General features: G+C 35.0%; 2 protein-coding genes and 1 pseudogene across 3 annotated transcripts; 2 read left to right on the forward strand and 1 right to left on the reverse strand.

Annotated features, from left to right (window-relative positions):
* The first annotated feature begins 1,037 nt into the window (after positions 1–1,037).
* LOC125064698 lies at positions 1,038–2,417 on the forward strand (annotated as a pseudogene).
* A 1,582-nt stretch (positions 2,418–3,999) lies between these two features.
* LOC125064915 (matrix metalloproteinase-2-like) lies at positions 4,000–12,025 on the reverse strand. Of its 2 annotated transcripts, none has more exons than XM_047672227.1 (9): positions 11,850–12,025; positions 8,355–8,507; positions 7,818–7,930; positions 7,100–7,261; positions 6,269–6,540; positions 5,728–5,909; positions 5,197–5,341; positions 4,631–4,891; positions 4,000–4,202 (listed from the first exon to the last, which is right to left on the reverse strand). In XM_047672227.1, the coding sequence occupies exons 1-9, from the start codon at positions 11,952–11,954 to the stop codon at positions 4,051–4,053; spliced, it is 1,545 nt and encodes a 514-aa protein (XP_047528183.1). In that variant the 5' UTR covers positions 11,955–12,025; the 3' UTR covers positions 4,000–4,050. The 2 variants fall into 2 exon arrangements, with proteins under 2 accessions (XP_047528183.1, XP_047528184.1); XM_047672228.1 differs by lacking the exon at positions 11,850–12,025 and adding an exon at positions 9,049–9,223.
* A 684-nt stretch (positions 12,026–12,709) lies between these two features.
* LOC125064699 (cilia- and flagella-associated protein 251-like) lies at positions 12,710–22,930 on the forward strand. Its single transcript, XM_047671880.1, has 17 exons — positions 12,710–12,862; positions 13,368–13,514; positions 14,455–14,713; positions 15,073–15,188; positions 15,598–15,893; positions 16,254–16,405; positions 16,640–16,786; positions 17,452–17,560; positions 17,925–18,118; positions 18,549–18,700; positions 19,073–19,414; positions 19,776–20,000; positions 20,114–20,205; positions 20,378–20,612; positions 21,231–21,450; positions 22,348–22,457; positions 22,781–22,930. The coding sequence occupies exons 1-17, from the start codon at positions 12,710–12,712 to the stop codon at positions 22,928–22,930; spliced, it is 3,099 nt and encodes a 1,032-aa protein (XP_047527836.1).
* Positions 22,931–24,117: the final 1,187 nt, after the last annotated feature.

Below are 24,117 nucleotides of genomic sequence, written 5' to 3' on the forward strand. Positions count from 1 at the left end.
TACTGCCTTACAAAGCCTTGTTGACTGGTCAAATTCATCGGACGTTCAGCTTAATTCTTCCTCTATTTATGAAAAATTGAAACAGCTATTTAGTAATGATTCTGGCTATAAGACAGTTTCTCGCGATATCCTTCAGATAATTTGCGGTAAACGAGCCGAAGTTTTAGAGTTACGCCGTAGGGACCTCTTAAAAAAATTAAAGGATAAATATATCAGAGAAGATTTAGAGAAAATACCCCCTTCTTGTGATTATATGTTTAACCCCAGCATATTAACAGCATATATACAAAAAATTGGTGGTATAGATAAATTACAAAAGCGGGCACCATCTGCTTCTCGCACACGGCCTAAATCGCCTGAACCTTCGCCTTCTACTACCAGTGCAAAGCCATTTCGAGCTAGGCCAAATGCTAATAAAACTAAACAGAACGAAAACAGAGATTCTGAGCGATTCTACCCGAATAACTCCTCTGCAAAGAAAATGGGGGGAGGGGGACGCAAGTACAAGACGGGAAGAAAGTCAGGAAATAAAAATAAATGACTCGACAGGATTTTCAGGCGGGTGTCTAAGACTCTATCGAAACACCTGGATTCGCTACAATGCACCCAACGTAATATTAAAATTAATAACAGGTGTTCGAATCCCCTTCAACGAAACACCTCCATTGGTTCTTCCAACCTTGGATGTATTAGCAAAATTTCAAACTCCAACATCACATATAATGTCAATCGAAATTCAGACTTTAATTCGATTGAGAGTTTTAGAACCCGCTCCCCTGACACCGTCTTTCATATCTCCGCTTTTTATAATCCCCAAGACCAATGGAAAAAATCGAACAATTTTCAACCTCAAGTCGTTGAATCAGTACATGAAACCGAGACATTTTCATCTTTTCCACCATCAACAAGTTCCCAGGTTCTTACAACATGGGGATTGGATGGTCAAGCTGGATTTAAGCCAGGCTTATTATCATCTTCCAATAAAAGAGCAGCACAGGAGGTTTCTCCGGATCAGTTATCAGGGTCGTCTCCTCCAGATGACTTGTCTGCCATTCGGATTAGCTGCAGCCCCGCGGATTTTTGCTTCGGTAACAAACTGGACAGCCGAAATACTTCGCAAGAACGGTCTGCGTCTAGTGGTTTATCTAGACGATTATCTGCTCGTACACCAGGACAGAGACGTTTTGGAAGTTCAAGTAAAGATGGCTATACGTTTTTTGAGCAACCTAGGTTGGTGGATCAATATGGAAAAATCGATTATGACACCAACGAGATTAATAGACTTTCTGGGAATAAGATGGGACACCAGATTCAACACAAAGTCCCTGCCCTTAGAAAAAATACAGAAAATTCGTCAGAAATTGCTCGTGCGGCTTGCGACCGGCAGTTGGAACCTAGAGCAGGCGCAACGCCTCTTAGGATACCTCAACTTTGCAACTTTCATCACCCACCGGGGAAGGTTGCATTGCCGAGTCCTGCAGTACCACAGCAACAAGCTCAGGAAAGCTCCTCACTTATCAAAGCGGTATCCGGACGAGGTACGTGCAGAGCTGGAGTGGTGGCTAGAGAACATCAGTCAGAGGACACCCATTCATCCTCAGAGAATGGCCACGAACCACGTCATCACCGACGCGTCGGACATTCAATAGGGAGCCCTTGTAAACAACGAGATGGTGAAAGGGTCATGGGAACACCACCAGAGAAAATGGCACTGCAATTTGAAGGAGATGTATGCAGTCATAGCCGCCATATCCTCCAGAGCAACGTTGCTCCAAGATTCGAGAGTAATTCTTCAGTGCGACAACAGAACAGTTGTTGCCTATATAAAGAACGAGGGAGGAACCCGGTCACGACAATTGCTAGATCTGACTCAAAAACTGCTGGCTCTTGTAGATCACCTCAATGTTGTACTTCTCCCTCACCACCTGCCGGGACTGTACAACACCGAAGCCGACCACCTCTCTCGAAATCGCGCCGGCTCCGAGTGGCATCTCACAGAAGAAGCAACCACGAGGCTGTTCAATCTGTGGGGAATACCAGACATAGACTTGTTCGCGTCTCGGACCGCACACGTGGTTTCAAACTATGTTACTCTAGACTTGCTAGACTCGAACGCCTGCTTTCACGACGCGTTCAGCAGATCTTGGCACTATCGACTGGCATGGCTGTTTCCACCACCCAGTCTGATACCCAGAGTACTAGGCCACCTCAACTCAGCCTCAGGTCGGTACATACTAGTGGCACCCAAGTGGAAGAAGCCCTTTTGGAGGCCAGACCTGAAAGCACGGGCCCTCAAACGACCCGTGAAAATCAGAGATCTGAGCACCAGTCTGGTGGACACAATGACAATGATACCGCCAGCTCAAGTCAGCAATCTAGGCCTGGAAGCTTGGCTCATTTCGGGTGGGACGCGCTGACTGAGACATGGACATCGCAGGAGAAAAGCTTACTGTTATCATGCTGGAGAGAGTCTACGATAAGGACATACGCCCCTATTTGGAATAAGTGGGTAAGGTTTTGTCAGGAAAATAGCATTAACTCTCGTGTACCTGAACCATCAAATGTAGCTAGATATCTCGGTTACCTGTATTTATCTCATGGTCTCTGCCATCGAACCATTCTAGTTTATAAATCGGTTATAGCATCCGTTTGTGAAACCATATCGGATATAAAAATAGCGTCAAGTCCAATAGTGAAACATATACTCAAAGCTATTTCCCTGGCAAAACCTGCACCTCCTAAACTACCTATATGGGATTGCAAGAATTTTGATTCGCTATTTAAAGAATTATATTATAGATTTGAATAGTGTATATCAAATATCCAGGCACACTGCCGATATTTTGCTGTTAGCTTCTGGTCGCAGAGTACATGACCTTACTCTTTTACATGTTGACAGTGAACATTTTATAGATAATGTAGATTCCATCACCTTGCATCCTATATTTGGGTCGAAGACCGATTCATCTTCATATCAACAATCAAGTTGGACTTTTGTAGCTGCTCCTGACCGAAACATCGATGCAGTATACTGGCTACGTACTCTAGTGAACATGACACAACAAATCAGAGGTAATATTAGTAATCTATTTTTAGCAACTAAAGGCCCTACTAGACCAGCTACTGCAGCGATGATCGGTGGTTGGATAAAAGGTCTTTTAGCTGATTCTGGTATTCAGGCCTCACCTGGAAGTTGTAGAGCAGCGGTATCCTCTTTAAATTGGGTAGAAAATTACCACATTAATGATATCTTAGCTAAAGGTAATTGGCAACATGAGCATACATTTAAGAAGTTCTATCAAAAACATATTATTAATACAACAAATGCAGAGATAACTGCTGAAAAATCTATATCTCAGTATTTTCATGCTAAATCTTAATATTTCATTGGAAAATATTTGATTTATGGTGATTTAAATTCATAAGTTAGTGTTATATGCTTATCTTCAAGGAATTTAAATTATGTATATTAATGCTATGTTTCAATTAAATATAATGAATCACATTGTTGCGTTTTAAATAAATATTATTTTTATTACAAATACAAGCCACCAGAAGATAACAAACAATCTCTCATAATGGACTTCGGACGTCAACCGGAACACATAATATAAAAATTTTACCTTCCAATAAAATTTGTATTATGTTTCCTAAGACGTCCGAAGTCCATTATGAGAGTACATCGTCTGATTTAATCTACGCTACGCTTTTTTTTAATCTTATTCTATAAGATTAAAAAAAAGCGTAGCGTTTAGCGTCACCCAATCTAACCCAGGTTGGATTCTGTAAGTGATCAGTGGCGATCCAAATGATGGACCTATTCTAACACAAAATAAAAACATCAAAATTTGTCCAGCCACTTAGGGAGTTCAGTGACATACACACACTGTAATCTATTTAACATGAAAAACAGGATAGATAGGCAAGGATATTATTTTGACTTCTTCAGTCTCAGTTAATGGTTCCCAATGATGAGAGGTGTCAATAAAACACTTCAAGTAAGTAATATCACATATGATGTTATTTAATTAGAGACGCTACAGACGGCCACTAGGGCTCGTCGTTGGAGACGTATCGTGCCATGTCTGGCGTGGGTCGACACGGGAACCAGATCTGCGCGGTGGGCAGCGGGTAGTACTCGTGCGCGCGCACCAACGTGTTGTCGAAGCGCCAGAACCGCGGACCGCGGAAGAAATACGTATCTGTTGGAAATAAAATTATTAATTTACAATATTGCATACATTTATTTTATGTAAGGGTGATGTACTACTATCCAACATTAACAATCATATCTAAGCTACACGTGTCATATTGCACGTAATATAAATAAGAGAAATTATACAATTCATTTCTTAATTAATTAAAGGAGTAATTACAAAACTATTTCCAATTAGGTATCGTTTCAATCATAGGATTTAAGATGTTAACTCTGTGTCGATGTCTGAGTCTTCAAACTGCAACATATGTAATATAGATGCTTATATAGGTGTTTATGTATATAGGTGCTTGGTGGTAAAATAACTTATGAGGTGTGTGCCTTGGAATCCTAAGGGCACAAACCGCTTCTTCCAGAAAAAGTATGTTTGAATGTATAAAATATAATTTGGTCTCAGCTATTAGATTTTCCTACCTCCTTTCCATATAATTGCTGCGTCTACAGGATATGGAACCTGTCTCCAGGCTGACATTTCTTTGGGATATCCTTTATCCATTTTACCCGTCGCTTCATCAAATCTCCAGAACCTTTCGTATTCTATGAGATAAGTTTTGTTGTTATAGTTTGATAGGAAGACGGTTGTTAATTCAGATATCTGAGGTGGAATCTTATATTCGCTGATTCTCCCGCGTCTTACTAGACGAAACCGAGAGCTGAATTCCCAGAAACTTCTACCTGTGATGTAAGCATAAATTGTTAATCATTATTTGGATTCTATCATAAAGCCAATAAAAGCCAATTTAAAAAGTCCACATTAGTCTTAAGGTTAATTTTCTGAAGTTATGTTTATCATGGATTCATCGGATGTTTTTTCATCAACAACAAAAACAACAGAAACAACGATTTTAATTAAAATCCTTAACACGCGCGGCGAATATGGTGAAAAGGTTTCTAAATAATTACTATTTGTGAAAATTATTAAGAAATTTGTATTAGTTTGTTGTAGTACGTGTCAAAAATTTTGTAACAGATATACATACCAGAAAATACAACAATATGTCCGTTTTGTTTCTCATATATCGTCCTGATCACGTTGATGTGTTTGGGCAGTCCTATGAAAACGTCGTGAAATCTTTTGGGATAACCTTCCAATATTTGTTTTCTTTCTGTTAATACCCACACCCACTAAAATGCAAGGCAAAAATACTATACATATAGAATGCCTAGTGTAATTTTAATGGGAATATTGTATCACAAGAGGAATTATTAGATGGATGAACGGAGGAGTTCATCTATCTATCGATACGATTATCTATTATATTATATTATATTAGTATATATTAATTGATCATTGTTCTTATTTAATTGCTGGAAGGAGAACCACTATTTTAATTTGGTCCGTTTGTCTATAAGAACCATTTCATGGATTAAAATTGCAAAGACTGCACTACATATAATATATTATGGGTTCCACAGACGGCTCTTTTGTAGGTAGTAGATATTTGGTCGTAAATTTTGTACTTTACGTAAGGAAATTAGACGTGAAAAGTCCCATTCGTCTTTATCCTCACCTCCTCCTCGAAGACATATATTTTGCCCTGTATGACCTGCAGGGTGTCATAGTTGGTGTAGCAGAGGTCGGGCACGTCGTTCTCATCATCGTCGGCGAGAGTGGGGCGCGGCGCCAGGGATGAGCGCGATGCCACCGAGCGCTCCGTGCTCTCCGCCGAGACCGAGGGAATTTCTTCCTTAACTGTTACGATGTTGATAATATAATATATAAATGTTAAATAGGTACTATCTGGGCATAACTGTTTATAAGTCAATTGCCTCCATTTCAAATCCCCGGTTAGGCTATTAAAGATCTAATCGGGGTATCTCTGAGACATATTATTAATAGCAGTTAGTTGATAGGGAGAGCAAGGTAAAAGAGATTGCTCTTGCATTTGCGCACTTGTGGAATATAATATAGCTTGCGTATTACGCTATTATTATTATAAAGATTAAAAGCTATGCTACTGTAATTACTAAATAAAAATGCAATATTTTAAGTATAGATGACCGAAATATTCAATGTAACATGATTATTTCATAAGAAATAAATAAACTCACGATAAAGTTCTTGCATTCCTAGAATATCGTCCTCGTGTAATTTTTCCACCGGCACTTGGTAATACGGGTACATGACCGACGCCTTTACGTTCGAATGAGACAACCCTAACGCGTGTCCGATCTCATGAACCGCGACCGCGAAGAAATCCGTAATGTCCTCGTCTTCCTCGGCAGGGTTGTCACCCCAAAGCTCGTCGTCATCGAAATGCATTGCGCCGTGCGGCGGTGGGAACGCGTGCGCGACCACGTGACCTGGCCCGTCAAAAGGAAACCTAAGTTAGAGAGGGACGTATTTAATTGTACTTGTTCACCATTCGAATCAAATTAAGTTTTGAAATATAATATGAAAACACACAAAGATTAAATTGATCTGTTTTTTTTTTCTCTAAAGAAATTTCGGTACTTTTTTCATCTAAATGAACTAAGCCACTAAGTGATTATTATATTATTTGCTTCATGATTATAGGAACAGGTGTCTTCCCAAAAATCATTAAAAACATTTAATAAGTTAAAACATTTTGTTTTCTTCGTTAAGTTTCTGTTAAATGTAAGCCGGTCTTGTAATTAATTTATTCAATGTAGAATTATTACTCTTACTTATTGAAAGTAGAGCAATAACTACCCTGTATCTTGTATTTAGTAAAAATGTATCAATAACCGGTATTAAAAAGTCAAGTTTTTATTTGATTGTGTACAACTGTCCATAAGATAAATAAATAACCAGGAGGGCGATCGTTTTATACTCAAGGTGCTAAAAACAGCGCGTCTCAGAAAAGAAACCTACAACAAATCTGTATCTTCTATACTAGTTTATTTATGAGATGTCCTTACCCATCTCCGTGGTCCTTGCTCGCGAAGGAAACTTGTATGTCGGCCTTGCCACGCTCTAGCTGTTCGAACCTTAAGCCTCCGTGCGGCGCCCACACCGCCAGCCCTGTGGCCATCAACGACTGCACGCGAGCTCTCTCAAGCGTGCTCGAACCATTAAGAATCCTGAAAAAGGTAATCTTTCAACCAAAACAAATTGGCCTGGTACACGTCGAGTTCCTTACTTTTAGATTGCCTGATTGGGTTTTCATGAACGTGAAGCACAAGACTTTTGGCCAGGCTATTTTAGGGAAACCTTATTAATCGCTTCTTTATACTGTTTTTTGGGCCCATGCTATGTTTTATAGCATGGGTGTAATTATGTAGATTTGTACGCCTTTACCACCTAAATGCTTAACGTAACCGAATCCTTGGGATCGTTTTGCTAATGGGATAGTTGGGAATCGGTTCTTACGGCACCCACGCGCTTAAATAGGTTATAATCTACACTGACAAAATCAATCACGGAGAATTTGAAAAATGATATAACTTATAAATAATTGACTAAACACAAAAATCGACTTGGACTATGCTGTTGGCTTAGGCTGGTCTATCTTAGTGGTATACTTCTTAAATTGGTACTCGCACACTTTCTATCACCACCTGACATGAAATATCTTATAGGTTGTCAATAGGATTTTTTCTTCTGATATTGTAAATATCTCATGTTCTTATTATTCACCGGTATGTGATTGCCTTTTTGCCCCATCCTTGTTGCAGGATGTAGCGTTTCCGACGATGTATCGCTGATTTCGTTTCAATATCCTTCACACCGCAACGTTTTCTTTTAAATAGCTGAAAAACAGGAACGGTTTACATTGATAATATTTTTTTTTAATTCCATTTAAGTATATTAAAGTCTTCATGCTATATTTTACTGATTTGCAATAGCGAAATATGTAATTTAGATCCCTGAGTTTAAAGTTACCATGCGATTATATTACATTTAAAATGTGCTCGGCAGCAGATTTAGTAAGTATGTATGTATGTATATCGAGTAGGTATACTTTATAAGAATATTTAAGAATGTCTTAAATCTTAATTTGTTGTGTTATTATATTAAAATACTATAATAACCCTGAATTGAAATATCGTCAGTAGGCGTCTATGAAGTAGATAATAATGCACTCTTGGATTAAAAGAACGATATAATTTCCAGAAAACATTATGTAGAAAATGGACAATTTTAAATAAGAACTAAAATAAAGATTTGACTTACCTTTCTAGTTTCGGAATCAAGATGTCCGGTTGGAGAGAGACCAGCGAACTCTTGCATTTTCTTTAGTGCTTCTGCAATTGAGTGTGACGTATACGCGAAATCTATATCATCCTGCTTCTCCGGGAGGTACCCATACTTCTTCATGAAGCTTATCTAATTAGAAGGTTAAAACTTTATTAAAATAAGGCTTGACCAGTAACATCAGTTTTGGATAAGCCATGATTTAAAGAGGAATATCGTTTCAAACTTGCATGGAATTAGAAGATATGCAAATACTTTGTACTTGCAAAAAAGAGCATTTATAATATTTTTATTCAACTTTTCAATTTATATAGTAGTAGCTTTCGCCCGCGTGTTAGGGGCGATCATAAGTTTTAGGTATAAAGTTATTCGAATTGGGTTGATTGCTTCAACCGTAACAGCGTAACAGACGGACAGAGTTACTTTCCCACTTAAAATATTAGTATAGATAACTCATATTATTTTGAATACAAACTAAGTTTTGACCATTTGGTTAGTAAAAAAATTTAAGGAACATATAACAGTTATTTATGTTCCCATTTAATATAATAAAACTTTAAAACGTATTATTCCAACAATCGTGATCTCAATGTAAACAAAAAATTAGGTCACCGGAGCAAGCGTAATAAAAACAAAAAAAAAATTAAGACGATTAATCATTGCGACCACTGACCTCTTCAATACTCGGCATATCTTCTTCCAGGAATATGGTCTTAGCCGTCGCTACACTGCACCCAACCACTATGGACATCAGAAGAACATATTTCCGCGGTTCCATGATCACATTCGTGTGGACAAACCGAGTGTGCGTTTACGTCTGTACAGAGCCGACCTTTGACAGGCATCTGCAGATAATGAGCCATGTATAAATACGGCCTCTGGTTAACGCCCTTTGTCTTGCTTACTCATATATTTCCTACTTGATGCGCTATTTTAATGATGCACTGGGCGTATACAGGACATTGATTTGGTTTTGTTTCATATGTGACTAATGTGTAAGCGCGTGTGAAATGTTTGCAAACTCATAGAATCAATTTTAGTATTTATTTCGCTCGTGTTATTTGGAATTTCCATTTGAATTCCCTTATTCATAAATCTTATCTGTCTCTTATTATTGTGGAACATTTGTGTTGTGGCTGAGTTTTTAAGATTAAATAAATTTGATACTCGTTTGTAGTTTAATGATATCGTTGCTGTTATTATTGTATTAAAAATACCTTCACTCTATAATTAGTATAATGAAAATTAAAAATCGTCTGGTTTGTTGGATTTTTGTATGGTAGAAACTTTATTGACTTTTTGTGAACCTAAAATTGACGATTGGAAATTATGTTTCCCATATAATTATATACAATATTTCGTTATGTATTGCTTCCGTAGGAGGTTTATATATATTCTTTGTCGCTTTATGACTAACTGGCTAGGTATAGTAAACAAGTGTCATCATAAATGTAACAAATTTTGAAAACTGACAAGGTTAAGCCTTTACAATTTTCAAAGTATTATATTAAATAAAAGTGTTCATAAAACAATATGGACAGTTCTATCGAAAAATATCATTCTGTGCCTAATCTACAAAGAAAAATGAGTAGTGAGCCGGACATTCGACACCTATACAGTCTCTCATTGTCCCAGATCAGAAAACGAGCTGAATTCGGAGAATACAATTATAAACCATCGCCTTTTGTTCGTATAAATGATCCTATATTATGTTAATCAGTTTTATATTTCCAAGACAACGCCATATGGTATTATAGGCCTACCAAGTAGGTTGTACTGTCAACATGGAAACTTTGATGATTTTTTATATATTTACTAGCTACCAGGGCGATGTTGCATGTGTAGAGTAATGGTGTGCATAGAACGTTTGCATTGAAATACAAATGTTCAATGGTATTTTGTTTTTGGGGAGAAAGTGTACGCAAAACAATTAACAAAAGTTTAATCACAATCGGATTAATGATTTATCAACGCATAGACTACAAAAACTAACTTTCAAAACTATTTGAAATATTAATTTTAATATAATATATAATAATTACATAGGTATATAATAAATATACGGATCGTATAAAGTTGCATAAGGCGCAACAGACGGATTTGTAGCTAAACCAGCTTTTTCTTGCCATCCCAAGCAAGCTTTGATATATTGTTTATAGAAAAACATAATATTCTTTTCTAAATACAACAGAATATACGCTGGATTCATGGGTACAATCCAAAAGTAGGTGTGATCAATCTTAACGACAAAGGCTCTACTGTAGCGTTCTATGCCGCGGGTAATTGTGCGGTGCTGTACAACTGGACCACTAACAATATGATGATACTTCAAGGACATGTAAGTTTAGGAAATTATGTCAAACGAACCAAAGGTGGTTGAAAGATTTAGTTAGCTTAGGTTAGTTAACTTACTTAGAGGCAGAAAGTCAAACTCTATTTGAATATTGACTATAAATTAGATATAGTCTTACCTCTTACGTCTTACTTATCTATTGGTGGAAAAAAATCTACATTCCCAATCAAAAGTATCTCCAAAGTATCTTGGTAGTATTATTTTATGTATTTTAATCACATAAACATTACGATTTAAAAGTGCTTTAAATAAAATATGTTATTTTTTATCAATAAAGATGAGATAAATTAATGGATCCATCTGATTCATTAAAATCTTTATTAAAGTGGTAGCAGTCGATTTTAAAATTCATCAAATGATCACAATAATAATAATAATACAGTCAATGACCGGGAAGCCGGTTGCAGCGACGATTTACAGATCCAAAGCAATTAAAATTGCGTGCGTCATTATCCCGTTTCCCGATGTTGCTGAATAAGGAATAATTGTATTAAAATTGCCTACCACCACCAAATTTGTACCAGTTAAGACGTAACACCTCGGATTGTTATGTTGTAGTTTTTTGATTAAAGTGTTTTATGTGAGGTCGATTATCTTTTAATACTTTGCAAGGAAATTGTTGTATTGTAACAACTTACAATTATATTTTAGAACTTGTAGTTTTAAACATAAAAATTAAAATGATTAGAAGATATGCAAATACTTTGTACTTGCAAAAAAGAGCATTTATAATATTTTTATTCAACTTTTCAATTTATATAGTAGTAGCTTTCGCCCGCGTGTTAGGGGCGATCATAAGTTTTAGGTATAAAGTTATTCGAATTGGGTTGATTGCTTCAACCGTAACAGCGTAACAGACGGACAGAGTTACTTTCCCACTTAAAATATTAGTATAGATAACTCATATTATTTTGAATACAAACTAAGTTTTGACCATTTGGTTAGTAAAAAAATTTAAGGAACATATAACAGTTATTTATGTTCCCATTTAATATAATAAAACTTTAAAACGTATTATTCCAACAATCGTGATCTCAATGTAAACAAAAAATTAGGTCACCGGAGCAAGCGTAATAAAAACAAAAAAAAAATTAAGACGATTAATCATTGCGACCACTGACCTCTTCAATACTCGGCATATCTTCTTCCAGGAATATGGTCTTAGCCGTCGCTACACTGCACCCAACCACTATGGACATCAGAAGAACATATTTCCGCGGTTCCATGATCACATTCGTGTGGACAAACCGAGTGTGCGTTTACGTCTGTACAGAGCCGACCTTTGACAGGCATCTGCAGATAATGAGCCATGTATAAATACGGCCTCTGGTTAACGCCCTTTGTCTTGCTTACTCATATATTTCCTACTTGATGCGCTATTTTAATGATGCACTGGGCGTATACAGGACATTGATTTGGTTTTGTTTCATATGTGACTAATGTGTAAGCGCGTGTGAAATGTTTGCAAACTCATAGAATCAATTTTAGTATTTATTTCGCTCGTGTTATTTGGAATTTCCATTTGAATTCCCTTATTCATAAATCTTATCTGTCTCTTATTATTGTGGAACATTTGTGTTGTGGCTGAGTTTTTAAGATTAAATAAATTTGATACTCGTTTGTAGTTTAATGATATCGTTGCTGTTATTATTGTATTAAAAATACCTTCACTCTATAATTAGTATAATGAAAATTAAAAATCGTCTGGTTTGTTGGATTTTTGTATGGTAGAAACTTTATTGACTTTTTGTGAACCTAAAATTGACGATTGGAAATTATGTTTCCCATATAATTATATACAATATTTCGTTATGTATTGCTTCCGTAGGAGGTTTATATATATTCTTTGTCGCTTTATGACTAACTGGCTAGGTATAGTAAACAAGTGTCATCATAAATGTAACAAATTTTGAAAACTGACAAGGTTAAGCCTTTACAATTTTCAAAGTATTATATTAAATAAAAGTGTTCATAAAACAATATGGACAGTTCTATCGAAAAATATCATTCTGTGCCTAATCTACAAAGAAAAATGAGTAGTGAGCCGGACATTCGACACCTATACAGTCTCTCATTGTCCCAGATCAGAAAACGAGCTGAATTCGGAGAATACAATTATAAACCATCGCCTTTTGTTCGTATAAATGATCCTATATTATGTTAATCAGTTTTATATTTCCAAGACAACGCCATATGGTATTATAGGCCTACCAAGTAGGTTGTACTGTCAACATGGAAACTTTGATGATTTTTTATATATTTACTAGCTACCAGGGCGATGTTGCATGTGTAGAGTAATGGTGTGCATAGAACGTTTGCATTGAAATACAAATGTTCAATGGTATTTTGTTTTTGGGGAGAAAGTGTACGCAAAACAATTAACAAAAGTTTAATCACAATCGGATTAATGATTTATCAACGCATAGACTACAAAAACTAACTTTCAAAACTATTTGAAATATTAATTTTAATATAATATATAATAATTACATAGGTATATAATAAATATACGGATCGTATAAAGTTGCATAAGGCGCAACAGACGGATTTGTAGCTAAACCAGCTTTTTCTTGCCATCCCAAGCAAGCTTTGATATATTGTTTATAGAAAAACATAATATTCTTTTCTAAATACAACAGAATATACGCTGGATTCATGGGTACAATCCAAAAGTAGGTGTGATCAATCTTAACGACAAAGGCTCTACTGTAGCGTTCTATGCCGCGGGTAATTGTGCGGTGCTGTACAACTGGACCACTAACAATATGATGATACTTCAAGGACATGTAAGTTTAGGAAATTATGTCAAACGAACCAAAGGTGGTTGAAAGATTTAGTTAGCTTAGGTTAGTTAACTTACTTAGAGGCAGAAAGTCAAACTCTATTTGAATATTGACTATAAATTAGATATAGTCTTACCTCTTACGTCTTACTTATCTATTGGTGGAAAAAAATCTACATTCCCAATCAAAAGTATCTCCAAAGTATCTTGGTAGTATTATTTTATGTATTTTAATCACATAAACATTACGATTTAAAAGTGCTTTAAATAAAATATGTTATTTTTTATCAATAAAGATGAGATAAATTAATGGATCCATCTGATTCATTAAAATCTTTATTAAAGTGGTAGCAGTCGATTTTAAAATTCATCAAATGATCACAATAATAATAATAATACAGTCAATGACCGGGAAGCCGGTTGCAGCGACGATTTACAGATCCAAAGCAATTAAAATTGCGTGCGTCATTATCCCGTTTCCCGATGTTGCTGAATAAGGAATAATTGTATTAAAATTGCCTACCACCACCAAATTTGTACCAGTTAAGACGTAACACCTCGGATTGTTATGTTGTAGTTTTTTGATTAAAGTGTTTTATGTGAGGTCGATTATCTTTTAATACTTTGCAAGGAAATTGTTGTATTGTAACAACTTACAATTATATTTTAGAACTTGTAGTTTTAAACATAAAAATTAAAATGATTATACTAGACACATAAATATTTTTGATCTAATATTCTTAACATGTAAATGGATGTATTTATGTGTTTTTTTTGCTCTACCATATTTTTTAAGCGCTTGAACAGATTTCGCTGTAATGGATGTTGGGGTACCTTTTGAATCCCTACATGATTTCGAGACACATTGTCTGGAAAATAATAGATTCATTTATTAAGGGCAATTGTGTATTTTAATTTTTGAGGTAAACAATTGATCATTTTAGAAACATGTGGTTACGTGTATATCATCAGACAGTGCTGGCAAATGGCTGGTCACTGCTGATTCAGGATCTGAAAACGTCATTATAATATGGGATAGCACTGACTATTTCCCTCAGAAGACAATCTTCAATCCTCACAGAAACGTGAAGTTGGCAAAGGTTACCATGAGTACCGACGCTAAGTATCTATTGACCCTTGGATACCATGAGAAAGCGACGATTAGCTGGTGGATTTGGTCTTTCGGGCACGATGTTCCTCACGGTAACTTCAAATATATTTTTTTATATCAAATTTTTCATTACTAGCTTCCGCCAGCGGCTCGCACCTTGCGCCCGCTTGTAAAAATGGGGTTTGGGTAGCATATGTATTACGTCAGGATATAAGCTATTCCAAATTTCATCCAAATCCGTTCAGTAGTTTTTGGGTGAAAGAGTAATAAGGACCCATACATCCATTTCGTGGAGACAAACTTTCGTGTTTATATATTAATAGGTTATAGGATGCTTAACATATTTTGATAAAGATTTTTATTATGTTTGGACTTTCTTTCCTGATCCGAGAAGAAGAAGAAGACGTTGTAAACCACTTTTGAAATATAACTTCCAATTGTTAATTTTCAGCTTCGTTAGAAGTTGGCATTCCTCGCGGAGGTATTATTGAAATGGATTTCAATCCACACCAATCTGAACAATTCCTATTGATGACGAAGAGTAACATTTGGATTGGTATTTCCGCTGTAAGAATTAATTTCCATATTGTAATATAAATGTATATGGAATTTTTCACAGAAGAAATATCTTTGATATTTTACTATACCATGAATATTAAGATGCAACCCTTCAAACCAGAATACAACAATACAAAATATTGCTGCTAAATCTGTTAACAAGTTTTGTTCTCCGATTGTATTTTTTTATGAATCGATTCATTAAAAAAATAACAACAGTTATTAATGTTTGCCTTATTTTTCGCTTCAATTATTTTATCAAAAGATTACTTACGTAATTAAGAAATTCCTATTTACACTGCTAGTAATGAGTAAATTGCAAAAGTATCAGATTGGAGTAAGCTTAAAGACGAATAATACTTAAGTCCGTTAATACACCAAGCCCAAACGTTATATAGACTCAAACTTTTTTTTACAGAAAGTATTCATCATTGAAAGAGGACTCTTAAAAGAAACAAATGACTACGAATTAAAAATAAGGGTTGTAGAACATAAACTCAACCCTGAAAATGGCCGTCTGACGTGCTTCACTTTCGTCCAAGAGACTTCACAAGTTCTAGTCGCCACCAGTCGGGGAGCTGTCCTTGTGTACGGATACAATATAGAATATAAAAAAAAGGAAAACATGGACGCGACAAATTATGAAAGCTTAAAGTTTATTAAAGTTCTAAAAGTAGAGCAGAGGAAAATTCATGTTATCAAAAGTATTGATGGGTGAGAAGTGTTAATGAAATTGTATAAATAAAACATCGTACGCGTCAGCCTTTTGCTCAGCAATAGAATGTAGCAAAAGAATACGTACAGTCCAGGCAAGTCTTATCCTTTTATTCTGCCTAATCTCAGCACAGCATAACATTCATCATTATTCGAGAGAAAATAAGCATATTGGCAATATTTAAAAAAAAATCATTTCTTAGATTTTTCTCAAATCACATTTCCCTTATCTACCAAAATCAACTATCCCTAGATAAAATGAAGAAGTCCCACCGTACTAAAAGCTATAAAATGCAGAAGTCTTGTACAATGTTGGTAAATGTTTCTTGACAACCAATAATTTTCAATTTTTGCTTTTAGAATTATCGCTACTGGTAACAGTATCGGCGAGATTCATTTCTACGATTCGCAAATGAAGCTGCTGTACTGGGTCCATGGATTTACCGTTGACTGCATTAAAGGAATCAGTTTCAATATATCACCAAGAAGTTATAAAATTTTAGATCCTAAATGTTAGTTTTTTCATTTATTGAATTTTTTACCAATTGTCTGATTAAAGGTACATTTTTGGAGGAAGTCAATGATTGTCATACTTTCAGCTGTGAAGTCTAATTTTGATCGCAATGTAACGCATAGATTTGCAGATTTTATTTTAAATTTCGGTGAAATCTTTGATTTCTGTTGTGCATTGTCCAGAAAAATGTTGTTCCTATTTAATGTAATTAATTTAAATTATTTTATATCAGGTAGAACGCTATGTCCGTGTTGGGAGAAAGTTGTAACCGAAGTAGACGCAAGTACCGGACAGCTCCAGCAAAAACTCATAAAGAAGGATATTCCTTCAGACGCTACTTCAGCTGGAAAACCATTTCTCATACGGGATTTCATCGTATGTATGTTGACAAGACAAGATATTGTTTTGATAAGGAATAATTATTTTTAATCACTATGAATTTGTTAATTTAAACATTACTTTTGAATTCATCATCCTCAGATTTCTATTTTTATCATACTGTGAGCCCCGAGTATTCTCTATTAGTTACCTACTCCATATTACTATATAAAAAACATAAGAGGTCTTATTATAAAAAAAAATATAATCAATTCACTTCAAGACCTTTTGCATAATGTCAAAAATATATAAGGTTTATTTATTGATTTAAAATTATGGTTGTTATTTTACAATTAAGGTATTAAATGAGTTTATTTAGGTTCTATCGAAATGTACATTTGATATGATGTTACCTACTTAACTGCCATTTTGACCTTTTATAATCTTATGTAAACTTAAAAAATGGGTTAGAATGGATTTCCTATATGGTTATCAAATAACACACACAACTACAGGAATTAGTAATATTTTTCAAGTGATGTTTTTTTTCAATTTAAAATAAAATGTTTTGTTACGAGATTATGGATCATAACAGGGCTGCGGTCTTCTTTTACCGTCCCTTGGGCTATTTATTCATTCCCTATCTACCTCGGGATACAAAATTATTACAACGATCACAATTATGTAAGGAGTAAGAACTTAAAAAATTGCATTGTCTGATTACAGGCACGAGTAATCAAGGCGTTGGCTTTGTTGATTTCGTAACAGAGAAGTTAGTGACAATCATGGACAACAAACCATCGCCTGCAACGTCCCTAGCAATACACCCAGAGAAGTAATGAATATTTGCGTTATTTTCATTAAACGTGTCCGTCGTACCAAATTAAATTTGCAATCATTTAGGTACAATATTTGTCCCGTTGTGGATTATTTGGTAATCTTGTGTCTTACAACGTATCTCGAAAAACACCTGATGAAGACGTTCTCATCTACTACCAAGCAGATCAGTCGATAATGCATGATAGAAAAATTACTCGGTTATTATATGTATATTAATAAATTTAAGAGTTGTTCTCGTCGCCGTGTCGTTTATTTTTTCGGATTTACCCAAAAACTATAAATACAGTTACAAACCTCTCAAACTTAAACTTCTGATTCAATTTAATGTGTAATAAATATAAATAGCATTTTCTTTACAGACCATACGTTTGTATCGGATATGCAGATGGCTCTATCGAGTTGTTTAACTACGTACAACACAAGCTTTTCGTGAGAATCGATTTACGAGAGCACTACAAAGTAGTGATCCCACCCAAAGAAGACTCAATAAAAGGAGACGTGGAGATTATGAAACCACAGATCAGTGTCAAATGCTTAAAATATTCACCTTCAGGTAAACTCTAGCATATTTTGGAGGATACTATAGAAAATAGAGCAAATACAAGCACACCTCACAAGGCTCACCTGATAGAAAGTCACTACAACGCCTTTGAACATCTAGAACACCATAGGGCTTGCAGGTATTTTGCTAGCCTGTGAGGAACGAGTAGGTTCTTTTCTTAAAGGTTGCCATATCGGTTCGGTAAAACCTAAATGAAAATTTGGTCTTTATTTGTTTGTATATTGAACTGAAAAGTATGCAACGGAGCTGCGCGTTAAGTGGCGTTTCGATGGTCATGAAATTTCATTTGACTTAGTTCTTTAATTATAATAAGTAATTGCGAAGAAATAAATACAGCTAACAATTAATATTAACAATATGATGATTTATCCATCATTGGGCTGTAACGTGTTATTTTCTTAATTTTTTAATCTACTTTTAGGTCTTCATTTGGCATGTGGCTTAGACACAGGCGAATTAATTTTTCTTCACCCCACAATAATGAATATCCTAACGCAGACACCACACAAGGATACGACCCATGCCATAACGCACATAGAATTCAGCACTGATTCTTTATCACTGGCTATTGCAGTAAGCAATTTAAGTACTCAGATGAAGTTATTGTTTAAATATTCCAATCTTTTACCATTATTAATATATGCCTATATAATAGCTAAACTTTCAACTTCCACATAACACACCGAGTGCCTTGGAGGGCTAGTCGTTAAGTAATTAATGGTTTAAAACACTTTATTGAATTTAGTTTTTACGATCGATTGCAATCTCACACTACAAAATTAAATTTGTAGATACTACCGAGAAGAAGCGGTCAGTTTAGTAGTTACTCTTTTCCGTTAAACATATACGTAGAAAATCGTAATTATGCAATGATCATTTAAAATCAACGAAATACTTTTATCGCTAAGATATAAACTACAGCCTATTTCGAAAAAAATATTTCAGGATAAGGGCAGAACAGTTTGTGTATACAAGTACAATTGTACGGAATTCGTCTGGAGTTTTGTCGGGAAACACAGGGCTCATTACAAAGATATTACAGCGGTTATATTTCTACCCAAGAAGAATGCTAATGGGGAGTATAAATTACTGTCTCTCGGTAGTGACAGAATTATGGTAGAATATGACATTGGGTCGAGTTCTGATGGATATTTAGAAGTTCTGAGTTTGGATAGAATTGATCAAAGTGCTGTGCCGCTATATGGAATACCATGGAATAATCCTCCTGATATTGATCCCGAAACGCAACGCACTGATTTACCAATGATTCTTATTTGTAATGATGAAGTAAGTTAGATTGTTTTGGACACATCGATTATAACACAAATTGAATACTATACTAGCAAACTGATAAATTAAAAGTGGCTACTAAAAGAGTTTAAGTGATATAACTTTTTCGAATAACACTGATTAGTAAGCCAAGAGTCATGCTAAGAAATGGAATCAGACAAAAATTATAAGGATAACTTTTTTATTATTTATACCATTCCACTTGTAGTTCTACTAATTTTTATGAATATTAACGACTACTTTCATAAATTACAATTTCATTAAACATGACTATTGTATACATATTATAAATATTAACTTTGTAAACATTGGTAACGGATACAGCTTTTTATATATTGAAAGTTATTTACAATTTCAGTTCAAATACAAAATTGTCAACTACGCAACAACAATGACACTGTCAACAATATTAGGACCCAAATACGAGCACCCTGTATGCCGGATGCAATTGATAACGAGTAAAAAAGACGACGTTGAGACTCAGTACCTGTTATTTGCGACGAAAACCGTTATAGGTTTGCGAAAGATGCCGATTGATGGGAACCCGTGGAAACATGTCGCTTTACTTGGGCATCCAATACAGGTATCAGTTTACTGTCCCATTGGTCTAGTGGCTAGAGTGGCCTCAGATTCCAAGATCGGGGTCAGACTCAGGATAAATAATAACAAGAGACGCTCTAAAAAACTTTTTCACAGGTAATCGACTTGTGTTATCGCGAAGACCACGGAATCTTATTCACAATAGGGAGTAGAGACAGCTGTATGTATCAATGGGCCGCTAACTACAGGTGACTTACAAATCTAAAATATTTAAAGCTTTTTTCTTTTTTCGCATTCAATGTAATATTAAATTATTTATAATTTATTGTACAACGTGTTAAGAACAGACGAAATAATATATTCTATATTTCAATGGCCATAGAGAAAATAATATTATTTATCAGAATAATTTCTAATTAGATCAGTAGAGACAACTTCAAAACAAGGTGGTGGCGACTTAGACCCGTATTATTGTCTGATAGAAAATGGCCGTCCTGGCTGGTTGTTCCATGAGATCCGAGACCTATTCTACTACATCCAGATCTTATGTCAGGGTACCTTCTCCCCAGCAATGAGACGCGTGAAGGATTATATTCCGATTGAATCATTGCCAGACCTTATGCGTGCTTTGGGATACTTCCCTTCAGACTATGAGGTATTTAGATTTCGTGAGCTCCTAACAATGGTTCTAATACGAGAAAATATCAGGAAACAGGATTACCCTGGATCCTGGATATAGATTATCTTTGAGGGTTGAGGCGTAAACGCAAAAAATGAGTTTGTCAAATTTGCATTGTTGCCTCATTTTTTTTTTTTGAGAGCCGTGAATGTTGACCCATGTTGGAACACATGCATGTTGACCGATGATTGCGAAGTCAAACCCAGCGAGCATCACTGACTTTTCATGTGCTTAATATTTGTTTATACTTCATCTCGTGCTCAATAGCGAAGTAAAACGGCGTGAGTAAACCTTGAGCGAGTAAAAATTAGTCTCATTTCGGAGAAATACTGTCTAGTAGTGGGACAGCAAAATTAAAGTAAATATAATTCATTAAATGGAATAATATTGGAATAAATATATATGTATTTATCAAGAACTGTTTGTTGTGTACCATAAAAATCGTATGAAATGTGTAAATCTTCTAATTCTTCGATGGAAATAGGAAAACGGTTGCTTTAACATTACGTACATGTGAAAATAGACTTAAGAAAGGAATATGTATAATTTTTTACAAGACATTTACAGAATACATGATAATGGCTTCGTATGCAGGTGGAAAACTTAATAGTCGAAGCAAAATACAAAGTTTATAATCGAATACCCTCTACTGAGATAGACTTTGAAGAGTTTGTGAAGCTGTATCTGAATCATCGACCGGCTTTTGGCGAAAGCTTTAAGAAGATCAGAAACGCTTTCCGTTACTTTGGTACAATGGACGACACTAATATCTCTATGAATCGAGAAGACTTTATTTCTATGCTCAGTAACAATGGTAATTAAGATTTTTATTTTTCAATTGTAAGTAATGAGATCTAATCGTTCACGACGACGTGTTCCTCCATAAATTATTAGCGTTTTACCACAATAAACAAATATAACCTAACCCGTCTTTTAGACATCTTGTAAGCGCAAGCCTTATTCATACCCGCCGATAATGATTTAACGTGGAGAAGCATACTTTAGTGAGTGAATAGATAGATAGATGATATATTTGTAATAACTGTCTGTTGCAATAATTTCTGTAGCAAAATGTTAGTAGCGATTTCTTCCTTATTCCGAACTACTAATACTGTTTTACCTTCGCATATAGAGTACAATTATAAAGATTAGCTTCAACTTGATATTATAATTACAAGCCTCGATTCTCCTAACATATTGACAGTTCATCGCAATTGAATCGAAATATATTTGATGCAGTTCAGCAGTTTTTAAATTCTACAAACGCAACGATACAGTTGCGCTTCGATCGATTCGACAGTTGAATCGGAATAGAATCGGGATCGTATCGTAAGCGATATAAATAAATAGTATTATTCCTCAGTTACGATTCAACTGAGGTAAATTTTTGTGAAAAATTGTCGAATTTGGATCGGGAATGTATCATTACCGTTGTAAGTTACTAGAATTGGGCAAAATATTATTTTTCTCGCTGGAAAGACGACATCACGCGTTTCCCACATATGAAGTGGGTGTGTATGTGGGACTCGCTGGTGTGGCCTAGCACACCGGAATACCCGCTAAAAAACAGCGATACCCTTTCCGTCTTTTAAGGGGACTTCACGGGATCGCTTGTGCATGCTACCGTGACGAGTACCTACAATTGGGCCAAATACTGATTAACACTACAATTGTCATTGTGATTTTTTTAAATCTAATGTTTATAATACAGGTGAATATTTCTCACGAGAGCTTTCTTGGTACTTACTTTCGATACTAAATGGCCAGAGCTTCGAAGATAGGAGTGAGATGTCAGAAGGGGATTTCTCATTTTTACCTGAGGTTTTTGCTTAAAAAAATATTTTTAACATAACGTAGTAATCAAATCAAATTTCACATTGACTTTAATGGCTTCATACAGATTTTAGTTTACGGTTTAATGGCTTCATACAGAATTTAGTTTACTTTTAGGTCGCCTATTTAACTGTATATATTTTCAAATTCTGTAGTCTTAAATTAAGAAACTAATTAGCAACTAATCATACCGTACCAGCTTATTTGAAGAGTAAATACATTGGTATTCAGCGTTAGTATCCCACCGGCGGATCTTTATGATAAAAAGTCCAGTAGCCGGTTACAATTATCAAGATATAAAGTTTTTTCAGGTAATAACTTTAGAAGAACTGGCAACAAATATAATTGGTATACATGACACCGATATGTGTTCAGATGTTCATTCGATTAAAGACTCCTTTGGATCTCAACAGACAATATCATCTGATTCCGAAGAAGCAGGGAATACGAATTTTGTGTAAAATAAATACATTCTAATTTGTTGCTTTGTTTTTTTTTTACGGGTAGCAAAGTATGTTCTATATTATTATCACATCCTTGCCTAATTATGTTTTAATGGTCTATATTATCAGCATTATTATTAAAAGCATTTTTAATATCATTTTACATTTCAAATTACTTGATCCCGTAAAACGCAAGTAAAATCAGAAACTTTCAGAAACGTGATTCGGGTTGTTTATATATCAGACTTAAGATTTTTATCAACATTTACACGTTGATAACCCCGGAAACGAATTGCTTGATCGGGTCCACTTGTAATAGGGATATTAGACAAATAAGTAACATTATCAACAATGATCGAGAACAATAAGCAATTTTAATTTATATAATACTAGTTGACGCCCGCGGATCCGCTCGCTTTTGAAAAGGTGCCTTTGGTCTTTCGCGGAATTTAAGCTTGCCTCATACCATATTTCATCAAATTTTCAGTGATTTTACAGTGAAAGAGCAACAGACAGACACAAAGACAGTCAAAGTTACTTTCACCTTTATAATATTAGTATATATCAGTATAGATATATATAATGTAAATTATCTTATATAAACAAAAATATTTATCTTATATTATGATAAATAACTTCAAGGCCAGGGTCAATACCCTTAGGAAGTAAGTACCTATTTATAAAACCCCCATTTATAAAGAAAGTGAAACATATCTCGTTTTTTGGAAGTTGAATGTATTTTTTTTTTTTTTTTTTGATTTACGCAAGTTCAAATTTAAAAAAATTCAACGTTTTCTGACTTCCGAAATTCGATACTGTTTATGTTCAGTACAAATTGTGTAATTGACTTTAATCTACTTCATCCGACGTCTAATTACCTATTGAACAATTGGCTGTCATTAAGTTCGACATCATTGTTATGTCTTGTTCGATTTTCGCCAAATGGCCATTACTAGCGAAAACTGGCTAACTGCACGGGAAATATTAGAGCACACATTTATATAAACACAAGTGAAATCTCGTAGTCTGTAAGAAATACTGAACACGACCGAGAAGAGATCAGAAATAATATCATTAGAAACAGATGAATATTGATCTCTAAATGTGTGTGGAATTTTTATTAAAGAAAAAAATAAGCGTCTTGCAAAGCGGTGACACACACAGACACCGAAATTTGATTTTTATTTCGATACATATTACGGGTA

This window comes from Vanessa atalanta, chromosome 6 (assembly GCF_905147765.1).
Source record: "Vanessa atalanta chromosome 6, ilVanAtal1.2, whole genome shotgun sequence".
In the NCBI taxonomy this organism is placed as follows: domain Eukaryota; kingdom Metazoa; phylum Arthropoda; class Insecta; order Lepidoptera; family Nymphalidae; genus Vanessa; species Vanessa atalanta.

What these genes read in the sequence shown, in the direction of transcription:
- LOC125064915 (XM_047672227.1), bottom strand. Translation starts at nt 11,954, where the DNA reads ATGGAACCGCGGAAATATGTTCTTCTGATGTCCATAGTGGTTGGGTGC. An exon ending in ATATGCCGAGTATTGAAGAG is followed by an intron (nt 8,508 to 11,849) that starts GTCAGTGGTCGC and finishes CCTTCTAATTAG; the next exon opens with ATAAGCTTCATGAAGAAGTA. An exon ending in ACATATTGTTGTATTTTCTG is followed by an intron (nt 4,892 to 5,196) that starts GTATGTATATCT and finishes CTTACATCACAG; the next exon opens with GTAGAAGTTTCTGGGAATTC.
- LOC125064699 (XM_047671880.1), top strand. Translation starts at nt 12,710, where the DNA reads ATGGACAGTTCTATCGAAAAATATCATTCTGTGCCTAATCTACAAAGA. An exon ending in TGATGATACTTCAAGGACAT is followed by an intron (nt 13,515 to 14,454) that starts GTAAGTTTAGGA and finishes TGATCATTTTAG; the next exon opens with AAACATGTGGTTACGTGTAT. An exon ending in TACTTGGGCATCCAATACAG is followed by an intron (nt 20,001 to 20,113) that starts GTATCAGTTTAC and finishes ACTTTTTCACAG; the next exon opens with GTAATCGACTTGTGTTATCG.